General features: G+C 45.3%; 1 protein-coding gene across 1 annotated transcript in view; it reads right to left on the minus strand.

The window, feature by feature from the left end:
- Positions 1-249: 249 nt before the first annotated feature.
- The window catches only part of DHX35 (DEAH-box helicase 35), a 59502-nt gene continuing 37282 nt past the window's right edge, over positions 250-22469 (minus strand). Inside the window, exons 15-22 of the mRNA XM_081148635.1 lie at positions 21040-21135; positions 19133-19227; positions 17400-17477; positions 15897-16026; positions 13239-13320; positions 11231-11302; positions 10474-10585; positions 250-2458 (exon numbers count right to left, since the gene is read on the minus strand). Coding sequence (XP_081004761.1) covers positions 2414-2458; positions 10474-10585; positions 11231-11302; positions 13239-13320; positions 15897-16026; positions 17400-17477; positions 19133-19227; positions 21040-21135 — 710 coding nt within the window. The 3' untranslated portion in view covers positions 250-2413. The remainder of the gene's footprint in view (positions 2459-10473; positions 10586-11230; positions 11303-13238; positions 13321-15896; positions 16027-17399; positions 17478-19132; positions 19228-21039; positions 21136-22469) is intronic.

Raw genomic sequence — 22469 nt, forward strand, 5'->3', positions numbered from 1 at the left:
TTATCTAAAGGAGCAGTAATTGATATGGGGGCAGAGTCCTGCTAATCTGAACCCTTCCAATTATGTAAAGACAGGTAGTTGCCCAGCTGCTCCAGCTCACTTGCAATTCAGGTGCTAGGCAAGATGGATCCATTTTCCTAGGGCTGAGGCTCGGTGCTGGTGTTGCCAGCTGGCCCACAGTCCACTTAGCCCACAACCCAGTGGTTCCCAAGCTTGGAGATTTCATCAACCAGTGTCTGTTTTTGTTTTGAATTGGTTTTTAATTAGGAGACTGATTTAAGATTGTCAGTATTTTATTGTTCCAGGAAAACATTTTTAAAACTACCATCATTTTCTAAAAGAAAGAACATATTCAAACCAAAAAAAGACTAGAGGATAGTCCTTTATGTAGAATAATTTTGAGCCTCTTGAAACGCTCATTATTATGGGAGTCAGGAAAACGGTGCCCACCACCAGGACTTGCCTGGAGTTGAATTCCCACCACACTGATCACAGTGCTTTTGGGGACCAGAGTGGGTTTGGGGTGACATCTAGACACGTGTTGGGGTACCACCTGTACAAAAAACAAATGTGGCAACCACCACTCAAGCCTAATGCCCCACCCGACCTCCCGGCTGCTGGCTCACCTCCCTCCCTTGATGTCCGCACTTCTTCAAGTGCCGTCTCCATCACATCACCCATAGGTCCCGAGCCAGCACCTTAGAATCGTGTGGGCTGGAACTTTGCAAGCTGCAGACCCCGTCCCACTCCCAGAGGTCAGGTCCAGTAGCTCCAGGATGGGGTCTCGTGGTCATACAGACTTAGGCGCTTTGGTCCTGTGCCTCCCACCACTCAGCCCTATGTAATGACTGGGTCCCGCAAAGCGGAGCTGAGAACAGGGACAGGCTGCCCGAGGACTGAGTGAATGGCAGCACGTGGGACACCCAGTGAAAGCGCTGGTCGGAGGCTGTGCTGAGGCCAGGACAATAGCAGACAGATTAGCCCCAGTACTAAATTCAGACTTTATATAAATAAGTACTTCGGACCTCTCTAAGAATGATCCCAATAGGAAACTGCAAGAATCCTTGGGACTTCATTTAAACCATGTCCCATGGTTCGCTCTAGTGAGGACTTGAGGGCATTTGGTTGCATGACCTTGCAGGACGGGGCTGCCATTGTCTATGAGACCCCAAAGCCACTGCACGCCACAGCGTCAGGTTCGTAGCCAATGTCAAGCCCTCACTGGGGAGAGTGAAGTGGACCATGAGAAGCAGGGTGGGAGGGATACATTTACTTTAAGTATAAAGGTTTACTGTTATTAACAAGTTACCACTATTATTAACACGTTTATAAAATGGAAATAAAAATGACATATGCGTTGGGTGCCAAAGTGGCACGTACACACTAAGGTCAGTACAAAAATAAACTTTTAAGCTACCTGTTCTTAAACTAAACGTCACTGAAACAGGAAAGGGAACTAACCTGGATCGGTCACGTGTTGAAATGCCAGCATCACAGCGAGGAGGCCTGGGCAGCAATGAACCAGTGCCTGCTGGAGGAGCCGCCCGCGGTCTCGCCAGAGCCCGGCAAACGAACAAAACCAAACATACTAGTTCCTGAGCTGGAGAAGCTTAGCGCCTCTAAAGTGTAAACTGCTGTGAGTTCCTGCTGCGGAAGGATCGGATGGGGTTGAGCTGATGGGCTTTCACTGCTGCTCTGCTGGTGGCATCAAGACAGGATATTGTACAAGGAGAAAGCCAAGACCACGTGTGAAATAGAGAAACCCTTTGCTAACAAAGAACAGTGCTCAAGTCCTCTGTCGATCACCAATCCTTGCGAGTCTTCTGGCAGCAGCTAAAGAGGGACATGGGCAAAAGGGGAAACCAAAAGCTTCTTGGTTCGGGAGCCCCTGTGCCTGCCAGGCAAGCCCTGGGTGATTTTGGTGGAAATCCACAGCATTTCCAGGGTCTCTCCTTCCATAGATGGACAGACTCCCATCTGGCAGTGGACCTCACCAGTCGACAGCTGTGGCCCCTCGCAAGAAAGCAAAGCCAGGCCGACAAACCCTCTGTGCCCGACGTGTGCCTCAGCTGGCAGTGGCTCACTCCCCTCCTCCTTCCCCACGAGGCTGGGCCAGGACAGCGTGCCTGCTGGAATGGCCTGCTGGGTCTGAGGGGGCCGGGGACTGAGGAGCGGAGCCCTGCCAACTCCCGCTCTGCCTAGGTGCAGCGGCAGGGTGCCTGCCACAGACAACTCCTCCAGGACGCCAGCAAGGAATGCAGGTGCTGAAGGGAGCGGGAAGAGGGGGCTACAGAATGGGCAGCGGCCCCTGTCAGAGCAGCTGAAGTTCCACATGAGCCCAGGACAGCTCACCGTGCCTCAGGGCTGGGGGGCAGCGGCATGGAGGAGAAGGCCCCAAGCAGCCCAGCTCTGCTCACGGGTCCTGGACCTTGGCCCTTTTGGCTTTTAGGGACAGGTGCTACAAGAGGAAAGAAAACATCATAATTGGGGTTGATTAGACAAAGAAACCAGACTTCAACACAATTCCCATATAAATGACCATATCCAAGCTTCTATCTGGTCCACACCTTCTCAGTAAGTGCGGGCCCTCAGGAATTAGTCTGCAGGAAAAAGGCACAGTGAGCAAGAGGAAGCGGCCTGCAGTAAGCCACGCAGCGCAGCCTGAGGCCCACCTGCCAGGGCTCAACCTGGTCACCCAGGCCGAGCGGAAGCTGGCAGTGAGACACGGCCCTCCCTCTGCCCCAGCCCTCAGGACAGCACTGCAGCCAAATGCCTGTGCCCAGGGGACTGGCTCAGGCTGGACATCACCTCCAGTTTCCATGAATTCCTTGAGAATGGTCAAGGGAAGGCATCCTCCCCTTAGGAACAGGAACAAGGAGACATCATTTTACCGAACGTCTCAAATGCAGGCATCTGTGCTCCAGGCCCCAGCCCACAGGGAAAGGATACCTCCTAGGGACACATTCCCTTTCAGAAACATTGCTCTCTACCAGCATAAATAACACAGGAAGCATGATATAATCATGGGCACCAGATAACAGGATTGAGGGAGACAAACATGCTTTACATTCTAAGGCAACAATTTTCAAACCTTTTCATCTCATGGCACACAAACTAATTACTGAAATTCTGCAGTGCACCAAAAATATTTTTGCCGATCTGACCAAAAAAAGGTGTAATTTTGATTCACTCACACAGATGGCTACTGTTGTGTTGGCTGTTTTCATTTGTTTACTTGACAATCTAAGGGAAAAGAGATCAGTGCCCCTGACTAAGTAGTCAGGTATTGCATGTTTTAAAAGTTCTTGCAGCCCTGGCCGGTTTGGCTCAGTGGTTAGAGCATCGGCCTGTGGGCTGAAGGGTCCCGAGTTCGATTCTGACCACGGGCATGTACATCAGTTGCAGGCTCAATCCCCAGCTCAGGGCACGTGCAGGAGGCAACCAATTGATGCATCTCTCTCAAACCAATGTCTCTCTCTCTCTCCCTTCCACTCTCTACGAAAATATCCTCAAATGAGGATTAAAAAAAAAAAAGTTCTTGCAGCACACAGGTTGAAAATTGCTGTTCCACGGTAAAGCCCAAAGTGCTAGAAATAAAAATCCTAAAATATACATTTATGACAGAGCGTATACACATAAGTTCTTAATAAAGAACTTCTGTTCACCAACTGAGGGATCCTTGATACCCTCTTAATAAACATAAACAACCAACCAAGAGATACCTAAGGCACATCACCCTAACATGAAATGGGATCTTCACAGGAGGAGTTTCCAGCCCTGACTGCCAGCAGGGCAGGCCAGCCGCGCCCCCTGCTCAGTGCCCAAACCCCGTTTCCTAGCACACCTGCCTGACCTCGCACAGCAATCCCCATGGCTGAGAGAGAACTGCGAGCCCTGGAAGAATGCAGGTTGCCAAAGAAGACACAATGCACCACCAAGTATGACAGATGACTGAGTGGACAGGGCACAAGTCTAAATGAGCTGTAAGAGGTCCTTTTCTAACTGCTTACACCCGAGAAAGGACCAGTACAAGCTCTTACAAAGGCCCTGGTTAGGAGGGTTTTCCCTAGACTCCAGAGATATCTCTGAAAATCACGAAAAAAAAAATTAAGGACCAAAAGGCAAATCTCTGAGGTCACCCTGTTTTTCTCCCCAGCTGTGAGTCTTGTTGAACTTCTCTCAACTCTCTCACTTCACCTGAAGTAACCCCTAAAACAAATGTTAGACACCCCAAGCCTTAGCTTTGGAACGGGAGGTGACATCATGATGCCTGTGAGACCATTTTTGGTGCTCGTTTCTGGAAAGAATGTTGAGTCTAAACACAGCCGACTATGGACCACTTCAGGCATCTTTACAGGGTGAGAACAACACTGAAAAACAAAGGCAATGGAAAGTCACCAAAGGTGCCAAGAGCAGAGCTGGGGATGGCCTGTGGGGCCTGAGCGGCCACAAGGGGCTACACTGTGTCCAACAGAGGAGCATCTACCATACATGGGCAGCCACTGGAGGCCGCAGGATTCCTGGAGAGAGCAATTCATTTTGGACTGAGTTAATAGCAGTCCCTTTAGACTGTCTAGTTAAGGAGGGGCTGAGGTTCTTGGGCAATTTCAGGGCCCCCACTGTACAATACAGTTGATGTCCCAGGTGATTTCTAAAGGCCCCAGCCTCTCTGAAATTTTGACTCTGACCAGTGATCAGAGTAGAGCAGATAAGCCCAAAAGACAGGCATCTGGAGAGAAGAGACAAATGCAGAAATTTGTGATTGTCATTTTCTTCAAACTTCTGGGGCTATTTGCTCTTTAACTTTGTGGGTTTGACCTAAAGAAACTAACGCTGAGCTGAGAAGGGAAAACGGCTCAGCTTCTAGGTTAATTCTGTTCTGCAAGCGCCTAAGACAATTTTAGGTTTCCCTTCCCTAACTGCTGACACCACATTTCTTTAACAAGCACCTTTACAAACTGGGCAGCTCTTTCCAATTTTCACTTTGCATTTCTAATCACTTCTCTTGGACTCTCAGCCTGAGAGGTTTTGAAGGAAAAGATTCTCTTTCACTTTAGGTTTATTCTCATCAGGCCAACACAGCAGAGACAACACATCTACTGAAAATACAAAGATAAAGGAAAAACTTAAAAGCAGCCACAAGAGAAAAAATACATTACACACAGAGGAGCAACAATAAAAACGACTGGCTTCTCACAGAAACAATTCAAACCAGATGGCAATGAGATCAAACTCTTTAAAGTACTAAAATAAAACAAAACAGACTTTCAACCTAGAAATTATATACAGAAAAAACCATCTTTCAAAAATAAAGATAAAATAAAGATTTTCAGATATCTGGATGCCGAGAGAATATTTCACTAGCAGACATGCACTAAGATACATCAGAGAAAGTTCTTTAGGGAAAAGATATCAGACAGAAACTTGGACTAACACAAACGAATGGAGAAGACAGAAATTATAGAGATGTGTGGGAAGTATAAAATATTTTTTTCCTTGTTTCTTAGTTCCTTTAAAAGACAACAGTTGAAAACAAAAATAATAACAATGTATTGTGGATATAAAATACATATAGAAATAAAATATGACATATGTAAAAATATGTAGAAAAATATGAGACAATACATAGAAATAACATATACATAACAACATATGTAGAAATAAAATACATGACAACAATAACACAAAGGATAGATGGGGGAAATGAAATATATATGTTTCTTACATATAAGCTAAACAGTGCAATTCCAATTCAAGGTCGGTTGTGATGAGTTAAGGATGCATATATAATCCCTAGAGCAACCATGAAAAATAAGCCAAGTATAAAAAGCCATTAGAAGAGATAATATGAAGCACTAAAAAATATGATTAATTCAAAAGCAGGCAGTAAAACAGGAACAGGAAAATAGGCAATAAAGAGCAAGACGGTAGACTTAAATCTAACCGTATCAATAATTAACTAAATGCAACTGGACTAAACACACCGCTTAAGAACACAAGGCAGGAGGAGGAAAAACAAGATGGCGGCGTAGGCAGTAGCTGCACCAGCCGCCGCCCGCAACCGCATCAAAATTACAACTAAAATACAGAACCACCATCCTCAGAGCCTCCTGAGATCTGGCTGCACAGAAGCCCCACAACCAGGGAGCTGAAGAAGCTCCGAGACTGGGAGGAGGGGGAGACGCGGCCGCGGGCCCACACCCGGTGCCAAGGTTGAAACCCGGGAGGGAATCTCAGCGGCGGAGTTTTCCGGAGGAGGGAGGGGGTCCAGGCCAGGAAGAGAAGTCCCCACAACTCCGGGCTGTGAAACCAGCGGGGACTGTCCCTGAGGGTCGCGGAGGCTGCGGGAGCCCCAGCAGCTCCTCTAAAGGGCCCGGCGCGGACTCACTCGGACGCTCCCTCTGAGCCCAGCGCCGGGCAGCAGCTGGAAAGGACCCGGGACACTCGGGGAGGAACTAACCTGCCTGAGATCCGGGCGAGAGCTGGAGGGCCGGCTTCCTCCCAGGCAGACGGGCTGGTGGAGGCCGTTGCTCCTGTGGCGAGTCCTCCACACACAGCCAGCAGGCAGGCAGGCGCCATGTTTGAATCGCCAGCACCTGACTCGCACCGTTGGCCCCGCCCCGTGATTCCCGGAGGCCCCGCCCTCCCCACCTGCAGCTCATCCAGGCCATTTCCAGGGGCTTTTCTGTACAAGTGGCCTCTCCAGCCTCATGCTCAGGACTTTCCTAAAATCTCTCAAACAAGCAGCAGCGGCCCCATACAGCTTAATAAGTGGCCCCAGGCCTGGCACTAGCAGCAGCCTGCATTGGCTCACAGCTTGGCCTCTCCTGGACACCGCCAAGCCCAGCACAAGTAGCAGCCATCTACGGTTTGCTGTGTAGCTCATGCTGGGTGGCCCTGGGCAAGGCACTGGCACAGGCTGACTTTGCACCTACCAGGAGGCCCCAGAGACAGTGCACCTGGTGGTCAGACTCAACCACGCTGGATTACAACCCTACCACAGCCACGAGTGACACACTCAAGGGGCACACTTAGTGAACCAAAGCTCCACTGAAGTAAATCCTGCTCCATAGGGGTGTCTCCAGCACAGCAGCTCTTTGGCTGTAGTTACAGCTGGTCCTCACAGCTGATTGGCCTGGGGGTCAGTTCCTCCCAGGGACACCAACAGCAACCAAGGCTCAACTACAACAGGACAGTGCACACAGCCCACACAGGAGCACCTAGAAGGCCCAGCTCAGGTGACTGGGGAGGCTGAGCCACTGGACCCTACAGGACACCTACTACACAAAGCCACTCTACAAATTCCAGGAGACATAGCAGCTCTACCTAACACATAGAAACAAACACCTGGAAGCAGCCAAAATGTGGAGGCAAAGAAACATGTCACAAAGGAAAGAACAGAAGAAATCTCTAGAAGAGGAACTAAATGAAATAGATCCAAGCAAGCTAACAGATAGAGAGTTCAGAATTTTGGTTATAAGGATGTTTAAGCAGATAGTTAGGGAAATAACTGAGAAAATCGATAACATAATAAAGTACCAATTTGAAATGAAGGCTACAGGAACTGAAATGAAGAATAATTTACAGGGAATCAACAGTAGAGTAGAGGATGCTGAGAATCAAATGAGCAATTTGGAACATGAAAAAACAAAAAACACCCAACCAGAAGAGCAAAAAGAAAAAAGAATCCAGAAATATGAAAATAGTATAAGGAGCCTCTGGGACAACTTCAAGAGGCCCAACATTCGTATTATTGGGATGCCAGAAGAGGCAAAAAGAGACCAAGGTATTGAAAACCTATTTGAAAAAATAATTATAGAAAACTTCCCCTACCTGGGGAAAGAAATCGACTTTCAAGTCCAGGAAGCACAGAGGGTCCCCAAGAAGAGGAACCCAAAGAGGCCCACAGCAAGACACATCATAATTAAAATGCCAAAGGTTAAAGACAAAGAGAGAATCTTAAAAGCAGCAAGAGAAAAACAATTAATTAACTACAAGGGAGCACCCATACGACTGTCAGCTGATTTCTCAACAGAAACCTTGCAGGCCAGAAGGGAGTGGCAAGAAATATTCAAAGTGATGAAAAACATGGAACTACAACCAAGATTGCTCTACCCAGCAAAGCTTTCATTTAGAATTGAAGGTCAAATAAAGAGCTTCACAGATAAGAAAAAGCTAAAGGAGTTCATCACCGCCAGACCAGCACTACAGGAAATGTTGAAGGGTCTTCTTCAAGAAGAAGCTGATGAACAAAAGAATCTGATGAATTAAATAGATCCAGAGACATTGACGCATGCAACAGACGATCATATTTCAGAGGAAAGAGGGAAGGGGGGTGGAAGGTGGGAAGAGATTAACCAAAGGAGTTATATGCATATATGCATAACCCATGGACACAGTCAATAACAGTGTGAAGGCCTGGGGAGGGGGTGGGAGCGAAGTGGAGGGGGTCAGTTGCAGGGGAAAATGGTATACCTGTAATACTCTCAACAATAAAGATAAATTTAAAAAGTAAAAAAAATTTAAAAAAATAAAAATTAAAAAATTAAAAAAATTAAAAAAAGAACACAATGCAGACCAAACAGAACAAGTCTTTCGGCTCCATTTAGCCAAAAAGTTTATGAACTCTGATTTACCTGTTTTCATGCCAGCCTTCCAAATATAACCACCTCTCAATTTAAAATGTTGCTAGTCTGGCCGGCGTGGCTCAGTGGTTGAGCATAGACCTATGATCCAGGAGATCTTGGTTTGATTCCCGGTCAGGGCACATGCCCAGGTTGAGGGCCCGATCCCAGTCAGGGGTGTGCAGGAGGCAGCCGATCAGTGACTCTCTCATCATTGATGTTTCCCTCCCTCCCTCCCTCCCTCCCTCTCTCTCTCTCTCTCTCTCCCCCCCCTCCATTCCTCTTCCTGAAGTCAATAAAGACATATTTAAAAAAAAAAAATTAAAAACCTTGCTAGAAAAATATGAAACCTTTTTTGCGATGAAGAGCATAAAACTGTGAAACTGTTCTACAAGGCTCACCCCCCTGACCGCCCTGGTAGGCCTGCCACGGAAGAAGACTATAGACAGACAGCGAGGGTGCTCAGCATCACCCACCACTGGGCTTAGCTATCCCAGGTCTATGCTGGACACCTCTTTAGGGTCTTTCAAGACAATCCTCATCAGAGAGCACTTGTGCCCCTCCCTGTGAACACGATCCACAGCGTGTGATCGTTTCTTTGGAAAAAGTTCAGGAGAGCAGAAGATAAAAGAAAGAGCTGAAGATACATTTTCTTTTTCACCTCACGTGTCATTTTAACGGCATTCCACTACAAGCAAGTGGCACAGGACGTTTACTCAGAATGGTTTGGGGATATGGTAATGGCCATTTCACCCTATATGCTATGGGGGGAGGACAATTTCAGGCATTGAATTGGGAAGCAAGTGTGTATTTAAAAATATGAAGAGGATAACAAACGACTCCTGCTGGTGAGGTGCGGAGAAAGGGAGCTCTGGGGCACTGCTGGTGGGCATGCAGACAGGCAGCCACTAGGGAAACAGTGTGGAGGGTCCTCAAGAAATTAAACATGGAGCCCAGCCAGGCATGGCTCAGTGGCTGAGCATCAACCTAGGATCCAGGCAATCAGGGTTCAATTCCCCATCAGGGCACATGCCCGGGTGGGCTCAATCCCCAGTCAGGAGCATGCAGGAGGCAGCCAATCAATGACTCTCATCATTGATGTTTCTCTCTCTCCTCCCCTTTCCTTTCTCTGAAATCAATAAAGATATACTTAAAAAAAAAAAGAAATTAAAAATGGAGCTGCCTTTTGACCCAGTGATCCCACTTCTAGGACTATATCCTAGGAATCCTGAAACACTGATCAGAAAGAAGATATGCACCCCTATGTTCATAGCAGCCCAGTTTATAATAGCCAAGATCTGGAAACAGCCCAAGTGCCCGTCAGTAGATGAGTGGGTAAAAAAGCTGTGGGACATTTACACCACAGAATACTATGCAGCTTTAAGGAAGAAGAATCTCGTACCCTTTGGGACAGTAGGGAGGGACCTGGAGAGTATTATGCTAGGTGAAGTAAGCCAGGCAGAGAAAGACAAGTATCACATTATCTCACTTATATGTGGAATCTAAAGAACAAAATAAACTGATGAACAAAATAGATCCAGTGACATAGAAGCATGGAACAGACTGACAAATCTCAGAGGGAAGGCAGGGGGAGGGGGGTGGGGGAGAGATTAACCAAAGAATTTATATAATGCATAACCCATCGACACAGCAGTGTGGTGAAGGCCTGGGGTGGGGTGGGGGGTGGGGGCGAGGTAGAAGGGGTCAATGGGGGGAAAAGGGGGACATCTGTAATTCTTTCAACAATAAAGATAAATTTTAAAAATTAAATAAAATAAATAAATAAATATAAATATGAAGAGGCAGGTTAACAGGCAGTTTCAGGGGGACAGACTCTGTTCATTCCTACCGTTCCTTGTTGATAGAAGTGCGGAGCCAGCTCCAACAGCCAAGCGGATTCAATAGCAGTCACATCTCTCATATAATGTTTGGAGGTTTGTACAACTTCATTGTAGATAACCCTGAAACAAGAAACATGAGCTAATTTCCCATATCTTATGAGGAGAGTCAAGAATCACAACAATTAGTGCTGATGAGATTTTCCCCTTCACCTTTACTAGGTACCTGTCCTGTGTGCCAGGCGCTACACTAAACAAATGCACTGATGTTGCCCACTCATGACCTGAGTGCTGGATAGAGTGTTTCCATTTCACAGGTGAGACTCTAAGTCCTACATGATTTCCGGAACATCTCAGCCATCCGTGATTCTCCCTGGCACCTGAGCTGCCAACCTGAGCCCTTTATATACCCTCTGTCAAAGTCCTTCTCCTGAGACACTGGAATCTGTGTCTATCTCTCCATCAGAACTATGAATTCATCTGGGACCTGAATTCTCCACACAGCTGTGCCCAGTGCAGGGTTTAGTATCTAGTCCACTGGCAAAACTGAATGTTCACTGAATGGATGAGTGAATAGAGGATTTTCCCCATTTGCTTAGGGAGATCTCTGACAGAGCAGAAATTCTATAAACCCTGTGTAACAAAGTCAACAAAGTGTACTGGGCGCCTGACCCAGGCACTGTGCCAGGCAACAGGGACCCAGAGGCGAACAAGACCTGGGCCTTTCCTTCCACGTAGTTACAAGGCTAAAAAGCAGGGGGCGCTTACCAGCGAGGTGGCTTCTCTGCATAAAGGACTGACACAGGGTGGATGTGTAGTTCATGATCGTCACGAATTGTCCTTGTAAAAGAGAAGAATTTTATCTGAAGTACATCTTAAATACCTATAGCAAGACTCTCCCAGAAAGATGTTTAATGTTATAAAAAATGCATGCAGACTGTGCTTCACAGGAACAAAACTATTCTTTCCATCTTCTCTTGTGCCCTTTATGGGCCTGGCCCCCCCAGCCACCCCAGAAGTCAGGAATAAATCAGGCAAACAAGGGAAGAAAAGAAAAGCAACACGAGAACATTCAGAAAAAAAGTTTAGAAATAGATTGCTCTGCCAATGTTTATGTTTGTTATCTGTAGGTTCTCCTTCAAAGTAATTTCCTTGGAAACAGAAATAATATAAAGTATTACTTCTATTAAACAAAGCTAAATACTAAAGATAAAGACTATGGGGGAGATAATAATAAGGAAACAAGAAAGCTCAATACTGAAGTATCCATTTTGCTGAGATAATATTTCAAATTCCAACTCAGATTTGAATCAATGTAATTCGAAAACAATTTACAGAGCACAGAACTCTCAGCAGGATCAGCTCCCAAGAGGGCATTCACAGCCTAGGCTGTCACTGCCTGAACATAACCGCAGAGTTTCTGTGGGCGCCAGGCGCTGTGTGTCAGGCAAGTACTTCAGGCACTGCAGTAACGCCAGCACCCCGGGGGCCTGGCTGTCCCATCAGGTAGTCCGAGCTGACCAACACTGAACTTCGTCTCAAAGGGACTCGCTGACTGCGAAGCCTCTTATGTAACCCATATTTTTGTTGAGGACACTGGAGGATTTTTTAAATGCTAGTAGGAATTGTTAATGCTGTTGAGGGGAATGGGGCAATCGAAGGGGCAACAAAGTAACTGCTCACTGGAGAGGATCACAGGCCTCTCAGGGTTGCCTCCAACATGGACAACTCAGCATTGGGAAGGGGAGCTCCTGCGGCGGGCAACAGAATCCTGATGCTGACAGGCTAGACTACTTGGCCTGGAGTGACAAAGAGAACATAGTAAAGATAAGTGTAAAGTGCTATACTTAGGTTCAAACAGATATCAGATGGAGACCTGGCTGCCAGATAAGAAAAAAAAAGGTTCAGTGCAACTCTGGACTTGTTAGCAAAGCCCAGTGTCTGGGGCACCTGGGCTGACCTCAAGGTAACAGGACTGTAACATCTTCTGAGGGGAAAAAGCTAATGACAAAATAATATATGAAGGAAATCCAAAGGAGAGCTGGGGAGAAAGCCTTTTGACTGCTCTCTTTTTAAATAATAGATCATTATGATCACTGCACTTTAAACGGGCTACCGTGAAGTTACAAGACTGAAATGCGGCGAGAGAGAAGATAAGACTGAAAGGAACATTCAAAGAATTGGAATGATTTAGTGTGCAGAAAAGAAAGCTAAGCTACACATCAGCTTTTACTCTATTCTAATATACTAAAGGCTGTCAGGAGGACATCAACCATCAGTGATAGTCTTTGCCTAGAAAATGGCACCGGGAGAAAAGCTGTAGCCTGTACTGGGAGGCAGGTCCAGTACATAAAGAAACACTGGCCACAATGTATCAGGGTAGGTGTTGGCTTCAGTTCTGCAATTCTCTAAAAACCCATGAGCTACTCAATGACAAAATTAACTTCTCTAGGAAAGATCATCTTTAATGGGTCCTTCCAATCGGTTATTCTGCTATCAGAACGGAAATGTTACCATTCTAACATTCTGACTTGTAGACTGTCATCCTTTGACAATTTGTGGATGGGCTGAATACTTGAGAGTCATTTCCATAAAGTTAAGAGGCTGTGCTTAAAGCTATATAGCTAACGTCAACTCATCTTTGGATAAAGGCACGATATAAATAAGGGAAAATTCTTTAATTTCTCTCCTTTCCCTGCACATCAGCTTTCTATCTGGTTTGGGTCATTTTTAAGATTTCTCCTTTAATAAATGACTTCACAAAGTATCACGTTACCTATAAGCTCCAGTAGAATGGAACCTCGCTGCATTGGCAAAGAATCCTGAAACGATGCACCTCAGAACTGGATCTGGATCACCTACACAAGGCAGCCAACAGAATGACAGGTGAGACCCTAGCCTGCCATATACTCTGTGTACTTGGGAGTGTGCTGGGAAGCCCCACCCCAGGCTGCTTCGAGCCACCTTGCAACCTACAATGGCTGCTGAGGGAAACATGCTGGATTGTTCCTTTAACATGGGGCCCCATACCTTCCTGGGCCACAGATGCCCAGACCAAGGCTGGGCACCAGAACCTAAGAGAGCACTCCACTGGCTGGCCAGTGACCTCCTTTCTAGGAGAGTATCTTGTGGGAATGATAAGACACAAAATAGGACACTAACACTACACTGATTCTGTGGTTATAAGCTACAGTGTGTAATTCTTCAAAATTTTCAAACATTCCATTTTAATGAGTGTCTAGATTGCTAGAGTAAACATCTTCCATGGATAAAGACTTCCCATTATTAGATGATTCCCACAGTATGCATTACAAATTTTTGTGCAGACAGTGTCATTTCTATGGCTTATGACATACTATATTTCATCAATTCTAAGACTCACTCTTTTCTTACACTTTAAGCTCACTGAGAGCATTTTATAATTAGAATTAGCAGCAATTATTTTTCTTTCTTAGTGGTACATAAAATAATGGCATATCTTCTTCATAATGGTGTTTTAGATTCCATGAAATATAGTGTGTTGATAAATAAGTTCCCAAAAGGTGGTATAATTTACAAAATCATCAACAATGTACAAGAATGCCAGTTTCACTGCATTCTTACCAGCAGTGTTTTGGCAAAAAGGTACCTCTTCTTTTATTGCACAATTATTTGATTACACCTGTTTCTTTTTAGCACAGAATTGGTGAATCTCAAATTTGCATCTCTAACCGCAATCTGATCCAAGATTCAGTCTCTTGTTTCCATCTGCCCATGAGAAATTTCCATGTAGAACAAAAGGGGTGAAAATGGTTCTTGGAGAGCAAGTAGGAGGAAATCTTAAATACTACAGTAGTTGAGGCCCTCCAAAGTTCAACCATACCCTACAAAATCATGTTCCTTAGTATTTAATGTATCCCGTTAGGAAGAATGCAATGTAACTTTTCTCCTGGGTGAGGGGTTAATAATGAAAAATAGGTTAAGAAACACGGATGTACAAGACTGCCACCTTCTCCCTAAAGAGCTGCCCCTGTAAGCTTCCTGTGTAGCAATGACTCCAACTGTGCGCAACCACCCAGGCTCCAACTCTTCCCTGTCCTGGGAGCTTATTCACCCACCAATACTCTGAGCATCTAACACACTCCCCACTCCACCACCTGTCTCCAGTCCTCCCTGCCTGGCGTGCCCTTTGCCAAGAGTTTCTAATTCAACCAGTTCACTCAACTGGACTTCCACCACCAGAGGCCTGTTGTGAGGCCTCCCAGGCCAGCCCTCGCTGGGCGCCTTCTTCCCGGTGCTCCTCCCACATCTGCCGCTGTGGTCGGCCACGATCCCTGAGGCTTCACTCCTGTAACTTCTCAGAGCTGGGAGTCTTACACTGCAGCGGTTTGTCTGTCTGTGTGAATCTCTCCCTTCACTGCACTGTTCCAGAGAATAAGACACAAGTCTTCACTGTCCTGTAGTCACGTGTTTCAGTGTAAAGGCAAAATAAGGCTCTGAGCGCAAACTGCCTGGGTTCAAGTTCTGATCCCACCTGCCTGGGTTCAAGTTCTGATCCCACCACGCACTCATTGTGTGACCTTGCAAGTTAACTTGTTGCCTCTTGGCTTCATTTTCTCACCTACAAAATGGAGATAACTGCATATTTACTGGATTGTTGTGAGCACTAAAGGAATTAACATGTGAAAACACTCCAAACGCTGCCTGGCCTACTACAGGCAAGTACTAGGGGTGCTGAGTATGCCAGCCAGAGTGCCTGGCACCCTGTAGGTATTCAAAAGACAGCTGCTGAATGAAGGAGTAAATGTCTCAAAAGTGTAGGTGCTGAGCCACACAGACCTTCCTCTGCTATAAGCAACTGTGTTGTCCTGAACTTCACTTCTCCCTAGGACTAGACAACTCCTCTGTACAATAAGGGTAATATTACCTACACCTCACAGAGGGAGAGACTAATAAAATAACTGTAGAACCCGTCACAGTGTAACCTAGTGTGTCCTTAGTTAATGGTAGTCAGTCACTGCCAGAGGCCAGAGACTGTGCCTTACACAGCACTTCCGTTTTACCCTGGTGACAGCCCAGGTTAAACATACAGCACTCGCTTTAATAATACCTGTATTTGAAAGTAAAATGTGACTTATACATCAGAGTCATAAATACTGTCCACTTAAAAGTAATTTTTCTTACAAAGCCTCCATGGGAAAATGAACTATATAATATGCAATGATCTGTAGCTTAATGCTTCCTAAGGGTTGTCAGGGCTTATGAGAATGTTTTAGGGAGAATAGCCCTCGGATATAAAATGAACCTCCTCAGGAAAATGTGCTGCTTTACACACAGCTTTCCATCGACACAGGCAGAGTGCCCTGTGTGGGTCCCTCACACCCCAGTGCGAGAACTCCAACAAGGCAGCACAGCAGTAGAGACGGGCGTCACCGAGGGCGCAGCTGATTCTTACCTTCACTAGATTTCTTGGGCACTTGAAACTTGGCAAGAAGCTTTTTCAACTGTTCTCTTACTGTCGCAGCTCTGACGAGACCCTTGTAGTTCAGGAAATGTTCCTGACACCACTGAGAGCTCTTGTTGTGCTGCAGAATAATCCAGATGGAGGGAGAGTAAGAAGACCACAGACAGGTTCTTGACCACAGCTAGACTGTGGAGATCATCATTTCCTCCTCCTGCATTTGCCTACTCAGTGGGACAAGATCTTCAGAGGGCAACTGGCTCCTTTTTGCACCAGATGTTGAGAGATACTGGCGTGCTCACCATGTGACTGCTCTTTGCTCTCTCTCTGTCTAAAGGGCGAACAAGAGCTTAATGACCAGCAGAGTTGTCAATCTTAATGACAACATTAAATACCTTCCTAGGTGAGTGGCAAACCACCAAACAGAATCACTTCCCTGCAGCTCTTTGTAAATCAACTCTCCTTCCTTGGCAGGGCTTGAGTTTATCACTGTATTTGACTACAGGCAAGCAATAGGGCACTTGCCAATTCAGAAATAATTTCCAAATTACTACTATTTATCCCCAAAGTATAATTTTTCTATCAACAGAACTCAATTTTGTTCTGCATTCTTAAGCATGATCATTATGCCTTAGATTAATTATTGCTGTGGAAATGTACCTCAGAAATGATAGCCTAAGCCAGGGAGGAAAGCGTTTTAAATAAGAAAATGAAAACACAGAGGGCTTCCCAGAAGGCAACTACAGAATAATGCAATGAAGACCTGAACCTACATTCTACTGGCAGGGGAGCCTTAGGTTGGGGATGATATACTATGCAAATACAAACGAATTTCAACTGATTTAATCCATAATTAGTAATCTTAGTAAGAAATCAGGTTTTTCTAAAAAACTGTTCATTAACTAAATAATCTCCCTTCAGATCTCTGGTAAAACAATTAGTACTTCTCCCCTGCTAAAAAGAAGTATTTAAAAAATGAATACAAGATAATGAAAATCTGAAATATCTCATTCCCCTCTTACATCCATCCTTTCCTTTATATGAGAGGTTTCTGTTTTCATTGTCTTCATCATCTTTAGATCTCTCTTTTTAGCAATTTTTAGTGATAACTTTAATTTAGTGATAACTTTAATTTAGTGATAGCTATATTATTTGCTCTTAGTTCTACAGAATTTTGAGAACAATAAAGATGAACATCACCTATGGCTAAATATAGGTAGGGTACATGAATATACATGGATTTTCGCATAAACGCCTTCTTGCAGCCTGTCTGCTGTGGAAGAGTGGTGGCTGTGCAGTCTCACACTCACAAGTTACTCCTAGCCTCATTTAAGTGCAGGAAATGTACCAGAACTTCCTATTCACATGTGGGACAGTGCTGTCCAGAAACACTGGGTGGGTGAGAGAGTGAGGGGAGAGGGCCGAGGAGGGAGGGCCGAGGAGGGCCCAGAGTCGACAGGTGTGTAGGGGGGCCTTCCGAGCAGCCGCTGTGCTTACTTTGAGAAATGCTTCATACACGTTGAGCATAGTGAGGTGATCACCTTCCTCCACAGCAAATTTTCGGTGCACTCGTATCTGGAAAGAAAAAAACATTTAGAAGTTGATTCCTGTGAACCTCTCGGACTGGGAGGTAACATTATACAAATGGCTCACGGCTTACAGAGCCAGAAAGACCTGGTTTGCACAATTCTAGCCCCGCCATTTCCTGAAAGACCTCAGACTGGTTCCTTAACCCTTCTCGGCCTCAACTTCCTTATCTGTAAAACCAGAATATTAAGCCTACCTACCGAGACTGCTGTGGGGTTAAGATAATTCGCTATAAAGTACCTGGCATAGTTATCAGATAAAGTTAGTGTTCTTGTGTCTCTCCTCCTCTATCCAGTAGTATCATCTCTCTCAGAACTCCTCCCAGCCCCCAAAAGAATGTAAGCTCCAGGGGGGCAGGGGGCATGCTGTCTGCGCATGGGAGACACTCTCTGTTCCTAGGCTACCACTCAGACTCCATCCTAAACGCTTCCTTCTGTAACATTCTGGGCAATGTCATCTGCCCCCATGGACTCAAGGAGCACATACAACAATATAAATATGAGCACACTCATATACTTATTCACTTCAGAATTCTCTCCTTGTGTCAAACGCCACAGAACTAATCTTCATTCTTCCTTCCACTCACTCAATAACAGATATTTACTGAGGACCTACTATAGGCTAGGTACTGCTCTCTGAATCTGAGATATGTGAATAAAACAGTGTTGGAAAAATACAATAAACAAGATAAATAAGCAAAATATTTAGTATATTAGGTGGTAAGTGTTAAAGGAAAAAAATAAAGCAGGGAATGGGGACAGAAAAGGGAGGAGGTTATATGTTGCAATTTTAGACATACTGGTCAGAACTTCAGTTTTCCCATCTTGAAAATGAGTTTGCCTGTTCTAAGACAGGATTGTTAAAAAGGCTAATAGAGAAGCAAACAAACAGAAAACACACATCACCACCTGGGAACGGAGGCAGGAAAACTCCGTAATCCATGGTTATATGATTGTCGAGAAAGATGACAGGAATCCGTAAGAAAGGTTCTATCCTCCCAACCACACACCCAAAGTCAGCCTCTCTGTGCACAAGGCTGTCACTTCCCACAGCAGCCGACTCTGAACTCATCACTGACCTGCCTCCATCAGTACGCCTCACCTCCGCGGAGCTCTCTACCATCATAACTTTCCTTCACTGTCTTTCCAACATTCACTCTTTCAGTTGTCACTGGCACCTGGGCCTCAGGCAGGGCCTTGGCATCTCCTTGGTTTGACTCCAACATGACCAGAATCAGCCTGCTGTGCTAAGGCACTGACTCCTTACTTCACTATGTGCCCACTTAGTTGCTCCCAGAGCAAACTAAAGGACAATTTCCCTTATGGGAAAGTCAGAAGGACAATGGTTAATACTTGGGGATCTGGATTGTGAAAGGTAGCTCCACCCTGGCTGTGCAACCATGAATAAGTCACATAACCTTTCTTGCTTCCATCTCAAAAAATGATTGTAACAGTATCTCGACCTCGTGGTTTGTGGTGAAGATAAAATTAAATGATGCACAGAAAATGTCTGGCACACAACACAAACTCAAATGTAAGCTGGTATTTGCACAGCCCGGCTGTCAGCAGTTCCTAGTTGTTTTAACAAGGAAAGCCCAAAGTGCAACACTGGTAGGAACAGCTTAGAGAGAAGGCTGGACTTACTGCCTGAGACTTCTGGTTGGAGGGGACCACAAAGATATTCTGGATCTGCATCATGGCTGCAATGCTGAGAATTTCCTGAGAACAGCCAAAATTTCCTATAAAACAAAAAAAAGCACGTTTGAATTCAAACATGTAATGTGTCAATGAGAAGTGAAAGACATTTTCCAATGTGTTCCTTGTACCATACTGCAAACTAAGATGATATATCCGTATATAGCTTGATTTTTAAAATTTATAATACATAAACTCTTCACCCTGCCAAACGGAACGTCCTGTACCTGGCTCAGATGACTGGAGGCCTGGAAGGACTCCGAGAAAGGAGCTGCTCGTCCACTCTGCAGCTGTAACACGGAGAGTGTTACACTCACTGTGAGCCTCAGGGAGCCAGATTGGCCCCACGACTGAGGGCAGGGCAGCTCCACACTTGTTCCTGACTCTCTTATGTAGACACCAAGAATCCTGGCAGAAAGCCTGAGAGGGAAATGGGGCAGGAAATATGTGAGCTGTGGCCCTTCTGCTGTTTCTCTGCTCCTGGACCCTTCTCTGAGGTGGCCTGCCTGTAAGTAGGGCTCTCGCACCTAGCAAACTAGACCAGGGAAGCACTCTGTGGGATGCAGCTGCTGCTGCTACACCTGGGACCAGAGTCTGTAACGATCAGCCCTCCAGGACACTAGAGAGCAAGAGCGAACTGCACTGCCAGCCCTACTGCCCCACAGCTTCCTGCCTCATGAATGACATACTATCCAACTCCAAACTTAGAATCCTGGTGCTCAATGTAAGCCTAAGGTCATTTGGTTTTTCCAAAACACAATTATAGCTAACTTTCATCATGCTTAGTTTGACAGTTTTGTAGATTGCCAGTTAATGTAAAAGTTAGATAAAACCAAGAAAAAAATTATTATTTACTTTCCTGGCGTGAGAAAACTATACTCTCTAGATGATTTTGATCTCTAAGTATGAGAAGATCTCCAGGTCATACACGTTTACCCCTTAACCCATATCCTCACAGAAATCTGAAGGTGTCAGAGAAGTTGGGACCCTTGTACACTGGTGGTGGGAATATGAAATGGTGTAGCCACTGTGGGAAACGGTAGGATAATTCCTCAAAAAATTAAACATAGAATTATTAGATAATCCAGCAATTCCACTCTAAGTATATCCCTAAAAGAAGTGAAAGCAGGGGCTTGAGCAGATACTCCCACACCCATGTTCACTGCAGCATTACTCACAGTAGCCAAGAGGTGGAAGCTCCCTAAGTGCCCATCAACAGAGGAGTGGATGAACAAAGTGTGATCTATACATACACGGTATTATTCAGCCTTAAAAAGGAGGGACATTTTGACATGTGCTACGATATGGATGAACCTTGAAGACATTATACCACGTGAAACAAGTCAGCCAGAAAAGAAGGAATACTGTATGATTCTACTTACAGGAGGTTTCTAAGAGGCAAATCTAGAGACAAGAAGTAGACTGGTGGTTGTGGGGCCGGGGAGGCGGAGAGAATGGGGGGTTAGTGTGTGGCGGGCACAGGTTTCCCTTTGGAAAGATGAAAGGTTCGGGAGATAAACAGTGGGGATGGTTCAACAACAGTGTGCACGTACTTAATGCCCCACAGAACTGTACACTTAAAAAATGCTTAAAACGGTAAATTTTGTTATGTATTTTTTACAATAACTTCCCTGTTTAAAAAAAAATCTAAGGTGTTAGTGCTAGGCCATGAGAAACAAACAGACGTGCTTACTGAATTAGTAATGACTGACAGTGAATTACAAGTTAGCAACATGCCCCAAACCTGGGAGCGTTAGGCAATAGCTCCTTCACCACCCCAGGGTGCAAAGAATTCACGGAAATAACTCCTCTGAAAGTCAAAATAAAATCAATGAGAACTGTTGGTCTCCACCCACCTGATTCAAGCAGCATTTTTGCAAACATGGGATTCAAAGGAAACTCCGCTATTCTCATGCCAAGTGGTTCAGTTAGGCGACAGTCTTTGTCCAGACCTGCCACGAGAACAACAATCAGAAGGCATGTACCACTGTGTTGAAGGACATACAGTTGTTGAGAGACTAAAAGATGATATATGCTGAAAAAAAGGTATCCAAAGGATGAATCATGCACTACCACATTCCATCTGACAACCGGAGCACCGTTACATTATAAGAAGAAAAAGCCTGCCTTGAGCTCTTGAATATTTAATTTTAAAAACTAATACTTCTCATGGCTTCTATTCAGGACTTCATTATAAAGAAATGGCCCTGCAGCCTCCTCTGGCTCCCACTCTCTCCTTGCCCACAGCAGTGTCACTCTGGGCTCACTATTCCCCACAGATTGCTCTTTCCAAGGGCCCAACAACTACACAGTGTGAAATACAAAGGGCGTTTCCAGAGGGTCTGCAGCAGCCTCTGACTCTCTAGACCACAGTCCTTGGAAACACTCTTGCCCAGCTTCCAGGACCCCTACTCTCCTGCTTCTCCGCCATCTATCCTGCGGCTCCCTCTTTGTCACCTCTGGATCTTCTTCCATGTCCCATGGTAAATGTCCCTTCCCTTACTGTGTGAACAATTACAAGGCTGTGACTATGAATCTAAACACTTGCCCAGATCTCTCTTTGGTGCCGACTGGAGCTGTTTATCCAACTGCCTCCTGGGCAGTTTACTGAGCCAGGTGGACTCCTTCAACACTCCCCCCCACCTCTTTACCACTGGCCAATGCCCAGAAGCTGAATTCCCACAATGTAGACTATTGTTTTACTATTGCTGAGACTATTCCCAAGATGTAGCATTAAAACAAATGCTTCTTCAAAGCTGGTAATTTTGGCTTGAAACTAAGTTAATTTGTGTATTCCCCTCTGCTTTTCCAGCTAATTCAGGGCAGTGAAGAAACAAAATATTTTAAGTGTCATTCTGATGGAAGGAAAATCAGTCCAAATGAAGCATTTCCATGCAATCAATGTTCTCCCATCCTCAATACAGATTATCCCAGGAAACCTTGCTTTCGAGTTCTTCTCACAAGCTTGGGAACAGGAGATGGAAGCCCAGCCTAGCACACACACACTCTGGGCTGACTTGATGCAGACCCATCTAAAGGCCTTTTAAATCACTGACGACATTTTAGATCAGTAACCAGCTATTCCTTCACAGGGACGGATCATAAATATAGTGAATGAAGATGGACTCCTACTTCACCCCATACACAACACTAACTCAAAATGGATCATACATGTAAGATCCTACTACATGTAAGAGCTCAAACTATACAAACTCTTTAAAGAAAACCTAGGAAAAAAATCTTCATGCCTGTGGGTTAGGCAATGGTTTCTTAGCTATGACACCAC

This window comes from Miniopterus schreibersii (assembly GCF_964146895.1).
Source record: "Miniopterus schreibersii genome assembly, chromosome: 10".
NCBI lineage: Eukaryota > Metazoa > Chordata > Mammalia > Chiroptera > Miniopteridae > Miniopterus > Miniopterus schreibersii.